Source organism: Lentinula edodes, assembly GCF_021015755.1.
Source record: "Lentinula edodes strain Le(Bin) 0899 ss11 chromosome Unknown C8R40scaffold_8, whole genome shotgun sequence".
NCBI classification, from domain to species: Eukaryota; Fungi; Basidiomycota; class Agaricomycetes; order Agaricales; family Omphalotaceae; genus Lentinula; species Lentinula edodes.
In genome coordinates, this window is record NW_025764314.1 from 21933 (window position 1) to 36931 (window position 14999).

At 45.6% G+C, this 14999-nt stretch overlaps 7 protein-coding genes across 7 annotated transcripts; 2 read left to right on the plus strand and 5 right to left on the minus strand.

The window, feature by feature from the left end:
• Nucleotides 1-561: 561 nt before the first annotated feature.
• On the minus strand, nucleotides 562-1919 carry C8R40DRAFT_1159267 (uncharacterized protein; the record flags this gene model as incomplete). The annotated part of the gene is made up of 6 exons (XM_046229857.1): nucleotides 562-796; nucleotides 846-956; nucleotides 1011-1356; nucleotides 1407-1582; nucleotides 1639-1751; nucleotides 1803-1919. 6 exons carry the CDS (start codon nucleotides 1917-1919, stop codon nucleotides 562-564), a joined length of 1098 nt encoding a protein of 365 aa, XP_046088861.1.
• Nucleotides 1920-2210: 291 nt separating this feature from the next.
• Nucleotides 2211-3104, plus strand: C8R40DRAFT_1039321 (UMP-CMP kinase; the record flags this gene model as incomplete). Its single annotated transcript, XM_046223829.1, has 5 exons — nucleotides 2211-2319; nucleotides 2373-2429; nucleotides 2481-2849; nucleotides 2902-2966; nucleotides 3021-3104. The coding sequence occupies 5 exons, from the start codon at nucleotides 2211-2213 to the stop codon at nucleotides 3102-3104; spliced, it is 684 nt and encodes a 227-aa protein (XP_046088862.1).
• A 70-nt stretch (nucleotides 3105-3174) lies between these two features.
• Nucleotides 3175-4449, minus strand: C8R40DRAFT_1039501 (uncharacterized protein; the record flags this gene model as incomplete). Its single annotated transcript, XM_046223842.1, has 3 exons — nucleotides 3175-3303; nucleotides 3356-3942; nucleotides 3996-4449. Coding segments are annotated over 3 exons (1170 nt in total), but the record flags the coding sequence as incomplete, so codon positions are not given.
• A 790-nt stretch (nucleotides 4450-5239) lies between these two features.
• C8R40DRAFT_1067397 (P-loop containing nucleoside triphosphate hydrolase protein) lies at nucleotides 5240-7347 on the minus strand (the record flags this gene model as incomplete). The annotated part of the gene is made up of 13 exons (XM_046225915.1): nucleotides 5240-5418; nucleotides 5463-5484; nucleotides 5545-5622; nucleotides 5677-5745; nucleotides 5800-6189; nucleotides 6245-6298; nucleotides 6347-6479; nucleotides 6517-6614; nucleotides 6675-6894; nucleotides 6938-6996; nucleotides 7052-7083; nucleotides 7111-7180; nucleotides 7228-7347. 13 exons carry the CDS (start codon nucleotides 7345-7347, stop codon nucleotides 5240-5242), a joined length of 1524 nt encoding a protein of 507 aa, XP_046088864.1.
• Nucleotides 7348-7730: 383 nt separating this feature from the next.
• C8R40DRAFT_1092301 (CWC16 protein) lies at nucleotides 7731-8903 on the plus strand. Its single transcript, XM_046227542.1, has 4 exons — nucleotides 7731-7869; nucleotides 7925-8030; nucleotides 8085-8201; nucleotides 8252-8903. The coding sequence occupies exons 1-4, from the start codon at nucleotides 7854-7856 to the stop codon at nucleotides 8835-8837; spliced, it is 825 nt and encodes a 274-aa protein (XP_046088865.1). The 5' UTR covers nucleotides 7731-7853; the 3' UTR covers nucleotides 8838-8903.
• Nucleotides 8904-9074: 171 nt separating this feature from the next.
• On the minus strand, nucleotides 9075-12133 carry C8R40DRAFT_1223852 (Sodium/hydrogen exchanger family-domain-containing protein; the record flags this gene model as incomplete). The annotated part of the gene is made up of 11 exons (XM_046233297.1): nucleotides 12080-12133; nucleotides 11927-12016; nucleotides 11815-11863; nucleotides 11563-11759; nucleotides 11209-11500; nucleotides 10968-11147; nucleotides 10766-10916; nucleotides 10561-10718; nucleotides 10157-10504; nucleotides 9657-10111; nucleotides 9075-9542 (listed from the first exon to the last, which is right to left on the minus strand). Exons 1-11 carry the CDS (start codon nucleotides 12092-12094, stop codon nucleotides 9075-9077), a joined length of 2403 nt encoding a protein of 800 aa, XP_046088866.1. The 5' UTR covers nucleotides 12095-12133.
• Nucleotides 12134-14141: 2008 nt separating this feature from the next.
• C8R40DRAFT_1039062 (uncharacterized protein) lies at nucleotides 14142-14947 on the minus strand (the record flags this gene model as incomplete). Its single annotated transcript, XM_046223796.1, has 5 exons — nucleotides 14142-14210; nucleotides 14263-14306; nucleotides 14380-14601; nucleotides 14659-14737; nucleotides 14786-14947. The coding sequence occupies 5 exons, from the start codon at nucleotides 14945-14947 to the stop codon at nucleotides 14142-14144; spliced, it is 576 nt and encodes a 191-aa protein (XP_046088867.1).
• Between the last annotated feature and the right edge of the window lie 52 nt (nucleotides 14948-14999).

Genomic DNA, 14999 nt, shown 5'->3' on the forward strand with positions numbered 1-14999 from the left:
CATTCATCAGCTTCTCCCTTCTATGCACCGCTGTCTAGCCAATCTCAGGTTTCCCATTACCCCCCTGACCAATTTCTGGCATCTCCTCCTCCTTCGCATTCTTCCGTGTGTCGTGAAAGTGAATATTCAGAATCGCTCGCGTTATCATCTTTACCTTCTTTTCTTCCAGCTCATGTGGGTGGGGTTCATATGCCTGCTGCACCGACGCATTTTTCGGAGCCGGATCAGCAATACTGGCGGAAGATTTACTTAGACCTGGGTGGCATGGAGGGACTGACACCAATGGGGATGTGATGTCCTTTGGTAGTTCCACCAGTATTGCTAATTCTGTCTGCAAACATTCAAGATTCTTGTTGAAATCGTGTACATTGATCTGTGTACTTTTATCCATTCTACGACTTTACGACCTCTAAGTAGTCTAGGTCTAAGGTTTTGTTTTGATATCCATATACAGTTTACATTAAGGGAGGGTCTGAAAAAGGTACATTTCATGAAATGAACTTATGTATGTGCTCCAAGTTAGAAGGAATGAATAGCATTATTACACAGAATTCAACACCGCTATGGTTCGACACCAATCGGAAAAATCACAACAGAACGTCCAACTGCCACTGCTAGTCTCGGGATTCCGCGAGTGGCAAGAAAATCGAAGTCCCGCACGAATTGCGGTCTCGATGATACGTTAAACACGGTAGGTTGGGCGTAAATATAGTTCGTGCTGTAAACATGTATTATGGCACCTTTCAACGGGGATTGTGTGGATATGGCAAAATATTCAGGATATGTTGGACACCAACTTCGAAAACTCGGTCAGTGAGCAAATTAGGGTAGATTAAAAACAGTACCGGAATCTTTGGCCACCTTGTGCGAAACTGCTATTTGTAGCATACGGCTTCCCACCCTGTAAATGAGCAAGATCCCATAAAGAAAATTTAGAACCATAAACGGATCCAATGCTGTCAGTTGGTATAAGTGATCAAGATTTGGCTTGCATTGTTTGGAAAGCTTACATGTCAGGAGAATCTCGACGCCACGCCACAGAACCAGAAAGTTTGAGAGAGAGTCCAACTGAAGCCTCAGAAAGCGCGTGAGGATCTGTGAGTTCTAATACACTAGAGCTTCGCCAGGATATCTGCTCGGATGCGCCTGGGTCGGAGCGCCAATCAACGATATATATCGAGCCACGACAGTCAGCTACAAGTAACTCCTTCGTCGTACTTGGGTGGGAGTCAATGGATGTCAATGGATGGGAATAGGCCATTGCATAAACAGTTGGCTGGGGACGGGAATCAGGAGGGTCGATCCGAGTGTCCGTATCGTGGGGAGTAAGATCCCAAACCATTAACATTTTATCATCTAGAAGTGACTATTGACGCGTCTTCCGCGATATGGTCGCGTTTACTTACCTGAAACAGTGGCCACATAACGCGACGACTCCGCACCCATTCCTCCGCAGAATGTCATATCATTGACTTTGCCATGATGACCACTTAGCCCTCCGCCGAAATGGAATACATCTTCTGTTTGCGACGCGGTCTTGGTGAGGAAATGAAGCCCGTAGTCTGCTCCAGAAACAGCAAGTCTGGAAAGGGCTTTGATCAAAATAGTCCGCGCATTTTGAGCAAAAGGAAAGCCTACTCTATAACCCATTCTTCACTCGAAGATGGTGACACGGAGCGAGGAGACCAAGCCACTGCAGTTAATCGCGTTCCAATGTGGAACAATGCCACTGAACGACATGAAGAAGGTCCCTGGAGAAACAAGAGTTAACGACAAAAAACAAGGTAGAAAAAGGGCCACACCACGAGGAGAACTTCTAGTGAATGATCACCGCCAATGGCGACCAAGTCAGGTGCATCGGCATTGTGACAGGCGACGAGGACATATATGTTGCCGTCAGAATTGTATGAGAAGTCCATGTCTGGCTAGTTGCTTTTTATGTGCTCGGGTTGTGAGCAGAAGTTGGTTTTATTTATTTAATCTGCAGCTAATTCAATGTATCAATGTATGGTGATTGTTTGGTCTTGACTTGTATGACACAGCACAAACCTCCAAACCCTTTTCTGCTTGTCGGTCTTTCTTTGGGCTCCTTTGTCCTGTTTTATTCATTAGCAAAATACCGCGAAAAAACCAATCCAGCTTCCGAGCTTCCTCGACAACTTGATCATCCTCTTGTACCTCCTTCTCGTCCTCGTGATAACTAAACCTAAATGCCTACTATCATCGACAAATTGTCTGATGCTCTCCATCTTCACTCCCACCAGAGCACTTTCGACTCAAAAGTAACGGTTATCTTTGTCCTTGGTGGTCCTGGTGCAGGTATGTAGCCATCCAGCCATCTTCGATCCGTCCATTTTAATTCAATATTTCAGGCAAAGGGACCCAGTGCGCGCGCCTCGTTGAAGACTTTAGCTTCTCTCATCTTTCAGGTGCGTTTTGTTGTTTTTGCTTATACCATAGAGTGAATTCGGAGCTTGCAGCTGGAGACCTCCTCCGTGCAGAACAGCACCGCGAAGGTTCTGAATACGGCCAGCTCATTCAAACCTGTATCAAGGAAGGCTCTATAGTGCCAATGGAAGTTACCGTTAAACTCCTTGAGAACGCAATGACCGCCACTCTGGCGGAACGAAGATCTGGAGAGGGATGGACTGACGGTCGAGGTCGCTTCCTTATCGATGGGTTTCCTCGAAAAATGGACCAAGCAGAGAAGTTTGAACACGACGTTGGAAAAGCAACTGCGGTTTTGTTCTTTTCTACCACCCAAGAGGTCATGCTTGATCGTCTTCTTGAACGAGGCAAAACTAGCGGGAGGGAGGACGACAACGTTGAGAGTATCAAGAAACGCTTCAGTAAGTACCTCTTCGTCCTATGAGATTCCTTGGGGTACCTACATTACCATAGATACGTACAAGGAACAGACCATGCCGGTCATTGAACACTATGAGAAACTCGGAAAAGTGATAGAGGTGTGTGATGTGTTACCAACATTCCACTCGGTGACTATGCTCATCTCCTGTTAGATTGATAGTTCTGTCTCTATTGAAGAGGTACACCAGAAAACCAGGTCTGCTGTAGCTAAACTTCTTTCTGGCTCTACCGCCTAAGCTACTGTAATTACTGGATTGCATTGATATCAAGGAGGACCATACAAGGAATACATTAAATCAAAAATATTCATCCATGGACCATGAATCCCGCTTTGGCTTGAGGGGTAGCTGCTACACAAACTGCGCGTCCACCCTTTTCAATGGTAACAATGTCACCATCGAGACAGACTATATGAGCATCATCGTCGATATCATCCTAAAGACATTCGCTTTAGTAGCCTCAAAACTCTTGGGAATTTCAGACTAACCGGGATCCACTCCCATCCACCACAGCGAACGTATTCTACGACGAAAGGCCCTTCACCTTCCGTAGTCACCTTACCCTCCTCGTCATATCGAAGATTAACGTGGTTACCATTTTGATATGCTGCTTGCAATGTATCCCATAATTTGCTCACAAAATTGTCTCGTGCTTCAGGCGTGTCTATCGACACAACTGGGTTAGAAAAAGGACGAATCGCTACTAGATCGCAAGAGGCATCATTTGCAGAGGGAATATCCTTAGCGAGAGGGGTAATCCGAAATGCAGGCTCTAGTCTATCCACATTGACCGTAGATAAGAAGTATGCGAATGGCCCGTAGAGATCCACCACTGGGTTGTCTTCATCTGCGTCAGGATGACTGATGAACTCTTTGGCGTCCGGATCATACAATTGCACTACTCCGAGAGATGCCACAGGAAGCAGTTTGGCGTAACCATTATACCACTTATTGCTGTTTTGCTTTGCGGCAATCTTGAATCGCTCAATCCCTGGCATCTCCGCGCGCAGAAGTTCAGAGTCATGCAAGATGGATGCATGGAGAGAGGTAGATACAACAACTGCCGACGCTACGGCTAGAAAATTCGAGGTGAACAATCTGATAGTTTGATCATTGAGGCTACTCTACCTTTGGGGCGTATCTTCGCGGCAGGAGGTGAAGACAGCGTCGTGATAGCCAATGTTAAAGGTAAAAGATGGGAGTCTGGTGCTTGTAAAAACGACCTCACAGACTGTAGTCTGTATTCTATCGACGGGGTGACGGAGGAGGTTGGAGGAAATAATGAGGAGTAAAGCGCATTTGCAGTACCGCAAGGAACGAGTACAAGATGTATTTCTGGTGGAACACTGGTAACTCCAGCTCTTGTGCCTTTGATGTCAGCGCTCGAGAGGTAATTGATCAGTTCGTGCAGTGTTCCATCTCCTGAACCCAAGATAACAGTCAGAGCCTCATTGATCGGAGTCTTCTCCAGTTCTGCAAGAACTAGTTCTCCAACGTGATTGACTCGCTCGGTACTCGAAACAGTTGTGACCAATACAGAGGAAGTAACACAGATAGGAAGGACTTGCTCTTCAAAGAAGGACTATGGGGGAGTGAGCTCCCGATTCACAAAAATCAATCCAACCTTGCCTTTGCAGTTTGATCACCGCAGACTGGGTTGTATATTGCAATGACAGCCATGACGGTAGGGTACCAAAGAGAATTTGATTGGTCAAGACTGGGTCAAGAGCATCTCCGTATATACTCCATGGTGAGAACTTATTGCCTTTGGGGGGTCGAATTTACCTCCCCTTTTTAGAAGCTAAACCAGCTGCATTTTGACAGAGCTATATAATGAAAGCTTTGGTAGTATAGTACATAGAGGATGTTTAATATCAAAGTGAAAGTAGAACACATGTACAGTGCCGCTATGACCATGAGTTTGTTCATATGTCGCGTCACCCAACAGCTACGGCACTGCTAGTACCTTTGCCTTCGTATCGATGTCCATGATCTATAAGCCTTCTCATAGAACATCGTTACAGCAATTCGACAGATTATTCAAAACAGAACACACCAATCAGGCTCTATTTCAGTGATGATCCTGATTCTAGGTTTTTGAAAAGTCAACGTATGAAGGAAAAGCTATCGAAATGTGTATACACTTACTGGGTTTTTTTCGTCTCCTCCATCTCATTAAAAATAACCCAGCCGGATCGTGGTTTTCTCGTGAAGAGTACAGAGGTCGGATGCACATACAATGTCTAAACTTGTGTGAGGACAATGAACCGGAATATGATAGAGACGCACTTTATTTCCCCTCACCGACCTATAGGTTCCATCGCCGACCCATCTTGCGCCATTTCGCCAATATCCGCTGATAAGACATCTTCTCAATCTCTTTGCATCGCCTTGGCAGCTCTCCAGGGGTAGATTGAACCTTTGCATATACTTTTTGAGTTGCGCGCGTATCGAGACTGCCCTGGATAACCCTCGAAAAGATAGTGCATGGGTTTTACACCAACTGGAAGAACGTCCGTAGCGCGTAAAAGCATTGTATACTTGAGAGCATCTGATTTTGAGTTTTATTGAAGTGAACCATATATGACTACGTACCATTCAACAGCGTCAAGTGATCCTAATGATAATTTGCTTCAGCAAGAATGCCTACTTAGGACAAAGGGTTCATGAAATATACCCCTTCTTCTGCGGTAAATTTCCGACGTTCAAGTTCAGCTAGTGCTCCTGGTGCGCCATCGGGTATAATGAAAACGTCCTGAACACAAACGATAAGGTCTGGAATGGTTGGGCAGTATACTTTCAAACGCACTTGGACAGAAGTCATTGCGGCAATTGTTAGGATCTCCTCCCCACATTGATATTCTTGAGAACTGAAAAGCTGTAAAATATTTAATTAGCGATTGACGTATGAATTTTGTCTGATTGTGCACACCATTCTTGCTATACCGACGTCGACAGGGCACTCTGCGACTTTCTGACCAATGGGTGAAAGCCGTCCGTCTTCGCCCACCATACCAGCAGCAAAAAGATTCTCTAATGCCCTCAAAACACTTTCCGCTGGAGGAGCAGACACCCACTCGAACTTCATTACATTATCGATTCCCAAAGATTTCAGTTGAAGCAACGGAGTGGTCATATCAGTTCTGGTAATTTCTGGTGGGGTAGAGTACGGTAGCTTGGCAAACGATTCTTGAGTGAAGAGCCGGTAGCATACACCGGAGGATGTGCGTCCTGCACGTCCCGCGCGCTGAGTGGCAGAAGCAACAGAGGTAGGGACCGTGGCCAAGGATGCAAGGCCGGTGGTTGGGTTATATACTCGGATCTATCGAGGATCTAAGTATGATGAACACAGCTCTGAAGACAAAGCAGTGAAATACCTTGACAAAACCACTATCTATAACAAATTTGATACCTTCAATAGTAACACTAGCCTAATGGATTCAGTCAGACTGTCCCACAAGAAAAATGATGGAACATACTTCCGCAATATTTGTAGAAACGATGACTTTGCGGGTTCCTCGTTGTGCAGGTTCGAAAACCGCAAGCTGCTCTTCTGTTGTCAAACCAGCGTGAAGAGGGAGAGGTACGAGAATCGGCATGGAGCGCGTAGTCCTACGAATATCGTCAATTTGATTCCCAGCAAGTAGACCGGCTTCTCCACTTGGGTGCTAGCTCTGACAGTTCCTCCAAACATCGATCGATTTCCTCACGCCCGGTCAAAAATATCAAAATGTCCCCAGGCCCATACTGCATGAAAAAGATTTTTTGATTAGCACAATAAAAGATAAGAAATAAGAAAGAACAAACCTTGGCATTGACTTCAACTGCGGTACTTGCAGCTTTGGCGACATAATCTGACACAGGCTCTTGCAAGTATGCCACCTCAACAGGAAACATACGACCCTCCAGACTGACGATGGTGGCATCGCTTGACGACGTTGCAGAAGTAAAGTAGTCCAAAAATGATGAGGCATCGATTGTCGCAGAAGATACTATTAAACGCAAGGAGGGTCGTTTACGTCGGATTCTGGAAATGTGTTAGCAGGTCAGAATCAGTGATAATAACTTACTTTTTTAGGACGCCGAGCAGAAGATCAGTGTAGAGAGTTCGTTCATGAGCTTCGTCAAGCTGATAGAGCGATGGTCTGATGGAATTATCAAAATATTACGGACGGAATGCTCACCATGATCACGCTGTATCTACTCAGCAGCGGGTCTATCAAAGTTTCACGAAAAAGCATACCGTCCGTCATATACAATATCCGTGTCCGTTGGATGTCGCTAACATCTTCAAATCGAATAGTGTAACCAACCTGGAGGACCGTTTGAGAGAAGCGATTGAGCTGTGGTGCAGACCTACCTCATCCCCAAGAAGTGATCCGATTTCGGTGGCGACGCGACCTGCGACGGATGTTGCGGCAACACGTCGAGGTTGAGTACAAGCAATGATGTTCCCTTCTGAAGCCCAGCCGGCTTCCATGAGATATTGTGGAAGCTCTGAACAATTTTATGGATTTTCGTCAGGCGTTTTTGGTATTAAGAAGACATACAAGGCTCACGGGTGGTCTTTCCACATCCTGTTTGCCCGACAACTATCATCACACCATATTTCTCCACGCAATAAAGAAGCTTTTCGCCTTCGGAAGGAAATTAGATTTACGAATTAGCGCGCCTGCATACACATACGGTGTTTATATATAGGCAATCTTTCCCGCTGACTTTGGATAGATAAAGAAGAGTAAGCCGGAGCACACTGCACTATATTTTCCTCAGTCTGAGTATCCCTGTCCAAGGAGCTACCAGGGCCTGCTGTTCCTGGCTTCCAAAATTTGAGAGACATGTTGAAGTCGTGCGCGTGGACGCTTGAGCACCTGCTGAGCGCTGAGTACTGAGTACTGTAGTACTGATTTGCCGCCGGCATTTGCCTTTTCTCTTAGCTCTCGTCTATCAACTTCACACTTGCATCTCTATACGTTCTGATTTACCATGTCTGAACGTAAAGGTATGAGCACTATCCCTGCACTTCCATCGGTTCGGTCTATCAATCTTCATTTCAGTCCTCAACAAGTATTTCCCTCCGGACTTCGATCCGGATTTGATTCCTCGACGAAAGCAACCCAGGAATTCTCAACAGGTTGTCCGTCTCATGGCTCCGTTCTCTATGTACGTCCATCTCCAACTACATTTGGCCCGATTTTTTGTAACTTCGTTTTTCAGGCGATGTAATACGTGTGGCGAATATATCTATAAGGGCAAAAAGTTCAACGCTCGGAAAGAAACCGTCGAAGAAGAGGATTACTATGGAATCAAGATCTTTAGGTTCTACATCAAATGGTCTGTCGTATCCTCCCTTGAGCTTCGACTGATATTTATATCCTATGCAGTACATTATGTTCTGCTGAAATCACCTTCAAGACGGATCCCAAGAACACCGATTATGCAGCAGAGCACGGAGCATCTAGGAATTTTGAACCATGGAGAGAGGAAGAGGCAGGTGAAGAGGAGGATCGGCTTGCGAAGTTAGAAGAGGAAGAGAACAATCCCATGAAAGTGTTAGAGAATCGCACAACGGATTCAAAACGAGAGATGGACATCCTCGATGCTTTACAGGACATCAGAGCTCGGAATGCTCGGAATGAGAGGGTAGGCAACTCGGCAGATCTTCTCGCGAAGCTTGACATGGAAGAGATAGAGAATGAAGAGGATTTGGAGCGGAAGAGATTAGAGGAGGAAGATGAAAAGTTAGTGAGAGAGGTGTTCTCCAAAATTCCCTCAATGTCTGCGGACTCTCCCTCAGAAATCGTTACGGTGAAGCGGAAGGCAGATGCGATTGAACCCTCAGTTCACAGTCTACTTTCCGAATCGTCCCGCTCGTTGCTGGACCTGAAAGCCAATGTCCAACACAACACTGCCAAGAAGGTTAAGAAGAATACATTGGGAATCAAAGTGGTCAAGAAACAAAAGACATAATCCTGTTGGTTAGCTTTTTGTACTCATAAGTGTTTGTTGCATATATTAGATGGACTCTCTCGACCATGTCCTTTTTTGTGTTGAAGGAATCGCATAAGTGCAGATTGGAATACTATACACAAATATTTCTATGAGAAATTGGATACCTGATACAGTGCACAGTGATAGGTGAATTATGAATGAAGGGATATGCGATAACCTGATAATTCCGACAAATAAATAATTCATCCGCTTCCCTCATTCCTGTTCATTAGGTTGTGTTTCTAGTGTTGAACGAAGATTGAAAGATTCATGTCGAGGGGTTGTAGTACCAGAACCAGGTCGACTACTTGGCGCCTCGTCAAAGAACCGTATAGACCGTGCAGGCGACTGTTCCCTCGACTTCTGAGAATGCACAGTCCGTAATGAATCAATGCGGTTGTGCCTCAGTGAGCTACCGGGACTAGAATGAGGCTGAACGGACGAGGGATGGCCCAAATTACGGCCTCTCTCATCCAGTTCGTCGACTGCTGACGGCTTCGAACTAGAGGAGGTATCTGTAGACTTCATAACTCTACCCATCAAACCCCTTCGGATAGAATTTCTCCTTCTTCCACCAGTTTTTAAGGTCTTGCTCCTAGGCGACTTAGATCGTTGCTTTTTAGCGGTAATAATATCTGTGAGAGCTGCGTCAGCATCGCTCGCCCAACCTTCGTCCTCGCTTTCCTCGTCTTCAACGGCAAACTCGTGTGCAGTGTTCGTAACTTGATCTAGAGGTAGTTCGGAAGAATTATGACCAGAACTTGCGACTACGGGGCCTTCTGCAACTACCTCCTTCACCATCTCTTTGGCATTATGCGCAGATTGTTCCACCTTTTCTATTCCGTGTTCCAAGGTTTCTTTCGCCATGTTTTCCATTTCCTTCACATCTTTTTCTGCCTTCTGTCTAGTCTCCGCCGTATTGTCATCTACCGCTTTTCGTAGGCGACCTAGATACTCTTTCAAGTGTCTTTGGGCTTCCGCGCGCTCGCCCCGAAACAATGAAGAGTGGGCATCCGGTGAACCGTAATTCTTGATGACTTCAACTTCGACCTCTTCCCCGGGACCTGCACGCCGTTCTATGACACGGTGAGGACCTTCTTGCCATTCTGACAATGTCTCTATTCCATCCGGCGGCTCCTCACCAGGAGGCAGTATTTCGGCGCTAGGTTCTTCACCGATACCTTGAACACCGGGAGAGGCAGAAGCGAGCGGAGAAAGAGGCGGAGAAATCGAAGTATGAATTCGTTTGTCGCCTTCCCGTAAAGCTTCAACCTCTGTTGGAGAGCTCCCAACACTACCTTCCGGACTCAGCTTTTCGTGTGGGGTGTGTTCTCCCCTTTCCAGTTCATCGGTTTCGTCTCGATCCCTATTTATCACGATATCATCTCTGTCAGTGACATGGCGGGCTTGAGTCGCCCATTCTGGGAGTCCGCTGGTATGTCTACTCCAAGTACGAGAAACAGAGTGGACGCGACGTCCTAGAGAAAATGACGGAATGGATAGACCATGAATTGTGATCGAACAAAGCACCATGAATGCTGTGATAGGCTGGATGGACTGGGTAAGTATGACAGTTTGAGGATTCTGTTGTGCGGTGGAATTTTCAGAAAGTACCCCAGCGGCGAGCGTTGAAATAAAAACGGCCCCTGGACAAACAGGAGATTTTGAGCATCATTAATCGGCAGGTTCTGTTGCGTCTTACCGATTCCCATTGGTCCAAAATGACCTGTGAAAATAGCTTCCCTGAACGTTTTGATATCGGGAATCCATTTGTACAATGCTACAACTGCAGGTAACCTCCGAAAGAGCAGTACCAGGATTGCAATTACGATCAGGCGCCAAACTGATAGCGAAGTTTCCCTGAACTGGAGGTTAGTAGTCATTCAATGCTTGAATTAAATATTTACGCATTCGAAAATTCATGAAATGGCATCCATGCTCCCACAAAGATAAAAGCCGCAATGTTGAACAAGAGATCAATGACGGACGAAAATACAGATTCCTCGGTCTGGCGATTGAAGAATCCATCCCAAGCAAAGGCCGTACCGCATGCGAACGCTGATAGTACGTCAAAAACTTCGATGAGATAGAATGTAGAATGAGACACACTCGAAAGCAGATCGTCTGAGCCAAGCAAAGTAGTAACCCCAATTGTGCCCAATGCCAAGGAAATATATTGAGCGATGTAGGAGTGCCTATCTATCAAATTGTGTCTCTCGCAGAACTTCATGAGGTGACGGAATCCGAAGCCAAGACAAGACCCAATAACTATTCCCAAAGTTACCTGATCTAAAAAGCGAGAAATATTATGAGCAAGAATCGCAAGTATATGTTAGACACATTTACTCACATAACCAAAGTAACAAGAACCAATCCCTAATCGCCGAGCCAGTGGTTTGATCAAGGACAAGATATAAGGCAATATACAAGAACGGGAAAGCCGCGCCGTCATTGCAGCCACTTTCCGCTGCCAAAAGATGTCGAATGTGCGCTGGAACGTGTTTATCGGCATATTTACCGCCGACAACTGCTGCTGCGAGAATAGGATCGGTTGGCGTGAGGCAAGCAGCGACAGCCAGGGAGGAAAGAAAGTTCAAGTTGGGAATGAGTGCATAAATGAAAGCCGCAGACACGAACCAGCCCTGAAACAACATGGCATCAGCATTGATTGGAGTACGATGTAGAGCGAACGAAATGAACTTACCCAGGTCATGACAGGTGCTAAGAGAAAGAAAAGACTTTTCCAGTGTCTTGCCATGTAGGCTTTGGGCAACTCGACACCTATAGCGAACACACCAATCGCCAATACAACGCGGCAAAACTCGAGTGTTATAGTGTTGGTAATTTCGTCGTCAGAATTGCCCCAGCTGCGCGGATTGAAGATATTTGCACCGTAAGGACCTTGAAAAGAAATATTGAGAAACGAGGAATATGGGCAACTCGCACTTGAACACACCAATAATGATACCGAATAAGAAGGCCCAACATGCTTCTCCTATATATAGCTAGGTGAAAAAGACGTTGATAAGCATTATTGAGGTCCAATGGAGAAAACTGAGGCACAATACTTTTTCACGGAGAAGGAGCGAAAACATGCCGAATATTACAACAAACATTCCTAGGATTGTGTAGATGATGTGCGGAATAGTGACCTCAAACTATGAAAGGCGAAAGACATTGTTAAGTTGGCCATGGTGGAGGTCAAGAAACAAGAGACGTACGGGATAGAAGGACATGGTGTATGACGATAATTATTGAATTCGCACACGAATAGCATGAAGAAAGCCTTGAGAATCGTAAAGATCGTGGACAGCGACTGGAAGCTTGTCGTGGAAAGAGGTCAACTGCTGTGGAGCACTTGACGGAAGAATTTTTTTATGTGAGAAGTTTGGCCTTCGGTTTTTATATAGAACGATCGGACCATCCGTTATCAATGCATATACTCGCCAAGTGCATGTTATGATACTAGATATGTAACGCCACCATAACGGCGAGGCTTTCCCTGGCTTTCCGGGTAGGATTGGGGGAAAAGCAATATCTTTCTGAAGTAGTGAGAAACAGTTCGAGCTATAAGAGACTTGAGGCCTCACTGATAGCTCTGAGTCACCTAGGTCTGTTGCACAAAAATGGAAATACTTATCTACAGGCTACCATCAGCCCTGCTCTTTTGACAAAGGAAAGACCAAAACAAGGCCGATGACCGGGCTTTCTTACTTCCAGGACCAGACGCTCACTTGGTCTATTTTTCTCGCTCTTCTCGTTTCTAAATTCACCTTCCATCTTCAAAGCTTCAACCTTCGAAGTTCAACGACGACGACGACGACGAGGGCGGTCAGAGATGATCAAGCCTACCTTCGTATAAGTATCAGTCATCCGCGGATATCCATCCGACGTCAAAGCGATCTTTTTCTGAACGTTTTTGGAAATTCTTTCCTTCGACAGTAAGTAGTACAGTACAAAGGTAATTACAGCTGGTTATATAGTCCTTTACCGTATTTCTTCGCTGTAATCAACTACACAACTATTGTGGAGATTTGCTTGGGATATTCTGGTATCCGCGACCCTCCGCGACCGTGACAACTAGGACCATCGAATAAAAGTGCACGATTCAGAGGTGCCGACACCTGGGGTCGTTCGGTCGGATCTAGAAGGTTTGGTGCGTGTTACAGTGTATACCGGTACCAGCCAGTACCGACAGAGTACTGGCAAACTCAAAACATATTTATTCGTCACGTCCCGCAGATGTCGATGAGTGCCTTTACTCAAAAGCCTCGCAAAAACTTCAAGCTTCTACAGGCTTCTACTCTCTACACCGTACGGAGCCGAGAGAAAACATGATACCCGCACGCATGTGCCCGATCATACATAATACTTCATAATACGACGCTCAAATGAAAGTGGGTCGGAGGTGAAACCGTCACACCCTGCATGGCTGCAACATACTATAACTCATGTGGGAACTTAGTGGCAGGGTTTACAGTGAAGAGATTCATCCTCTGCAATAATGGTGATGTCTATTCTGGGGCTTCTAGACAGAGCGCTCATTGAGGACATTGAACGATACAATCGGGTTCACTCTTCTTCAGTTCACCTTTTGACAGCCTCATGCTCGAAGTCACCTTCAGGATCGAACAGTAGCTTAGTTTCAGATGTAAAATTTACAAGATTTGGGCAAGACGATATAGACGAGCTGATTGAACCTGATCTATGTCGTTTAAACTTGCGGCGCTCTCTTATACCTGGGGCCTAGTTTAGATTTAGCGTATCAAGACACATATAATGATTGACGTACAGTACTGCAGCGAAAGGAATGGTGAACCCAGCTGTGCAAAATGCGGCGAATTTCCCGAAGAAAGCTGGCTTTCTCCGGTAAGAGAAAGGCAGATGCTGAAGAACAGCACGGTCAACATCGCGAAGTACGACGAATTCAAATGGAGTACTCACTCCCCCTTCGTGTACATGACCCGGCGCTACAATGCTTTGCAATCCCCCGTTAATGTTCTTGAAATGAAGATGGCGGCTGAGCTGCGGCACCCGCTGGGCGACGTTGTTGAGACGAAGGGCGGAACGAGAAGCAAGCGACATGGGAATAGATGGAGAAGAAGGAACTGACGACAGGTACAGTCATACAGCTTAAGAACCATTCTAAAAGTATCAGATGACCTGCAATCGTTGCCTCCAGAGTCTATATTGAATGATTATAACAATGATATTGGTAGACCATATGACCAGTAGTAAGGGGTTTTACGATTTTTATTTCTGTGCATTCAGTCGCGCAATTGGCTATCTCCGTTTCAGTTCAGTAGTCACATTTTGTAGACGTGCGGTTCGTTCTGTCTGGTTGGGAATAGACTACGATAATCATATTAGGATTCAAGAGAATGAGATTCGATGAACAACCTACCTGTGATAGCTCTTGGGCCCAAGCAGTAGTTTGTAGCAAAGCGTCTTCAACTTCCGGTTGTAAATCTTTCGTTATTCAATGAGTCATGTAGACGTTGTTCAAGATGTCTTCACCCACCTTCGATTCCATCAATGTCCATGGTCAAATTCTCCTGGGAATCATTGAATTCGGATTCCAGACCATCAAGCTTGTGGTTCTGTTCTAATGAACCCAACAGAGTCTTCTCAATCTTCCAAGGTTCAGTTCGGCGACTCGTAGCAATTGTCTTATGAAGCCCGAGTCTTTGATCATGTAGCGACCAAACATGTCTGTCTAGAGCCTCATCAAAAGGTTCTATATCTATATTGAAGGGAAAAAGTAAGTATGACTGTGACATAAATTTTGAAAACCGTCAACCATCTTCAACGCGTTCATCGAAGCTCTGCCCATTTACGCGTAGATTGGGCTGGGCTAGTCGAAATGTGTTTTGTATGAACTTGAGCTATGAGTATTACAACACCTGCAAAAGTCATCAAAGACCTACCTGGTCCAAATGTTGAGAGAGAGCGCTGCTTTCTGATAAACCTGCCAATACAAGCTCTTTCGCGAGCGAGGTCTTTGCTGCTTGAGCGCAATTTGCTTTGATGTGGGACCAATCGCTCATGGTCTCTATAGACACGCGTAAATCTTCTTTAGATGAGGACATGATGGCTCCGACAAGACCCCTGTACTACTACTAGTGCTTTCATCGACGACCA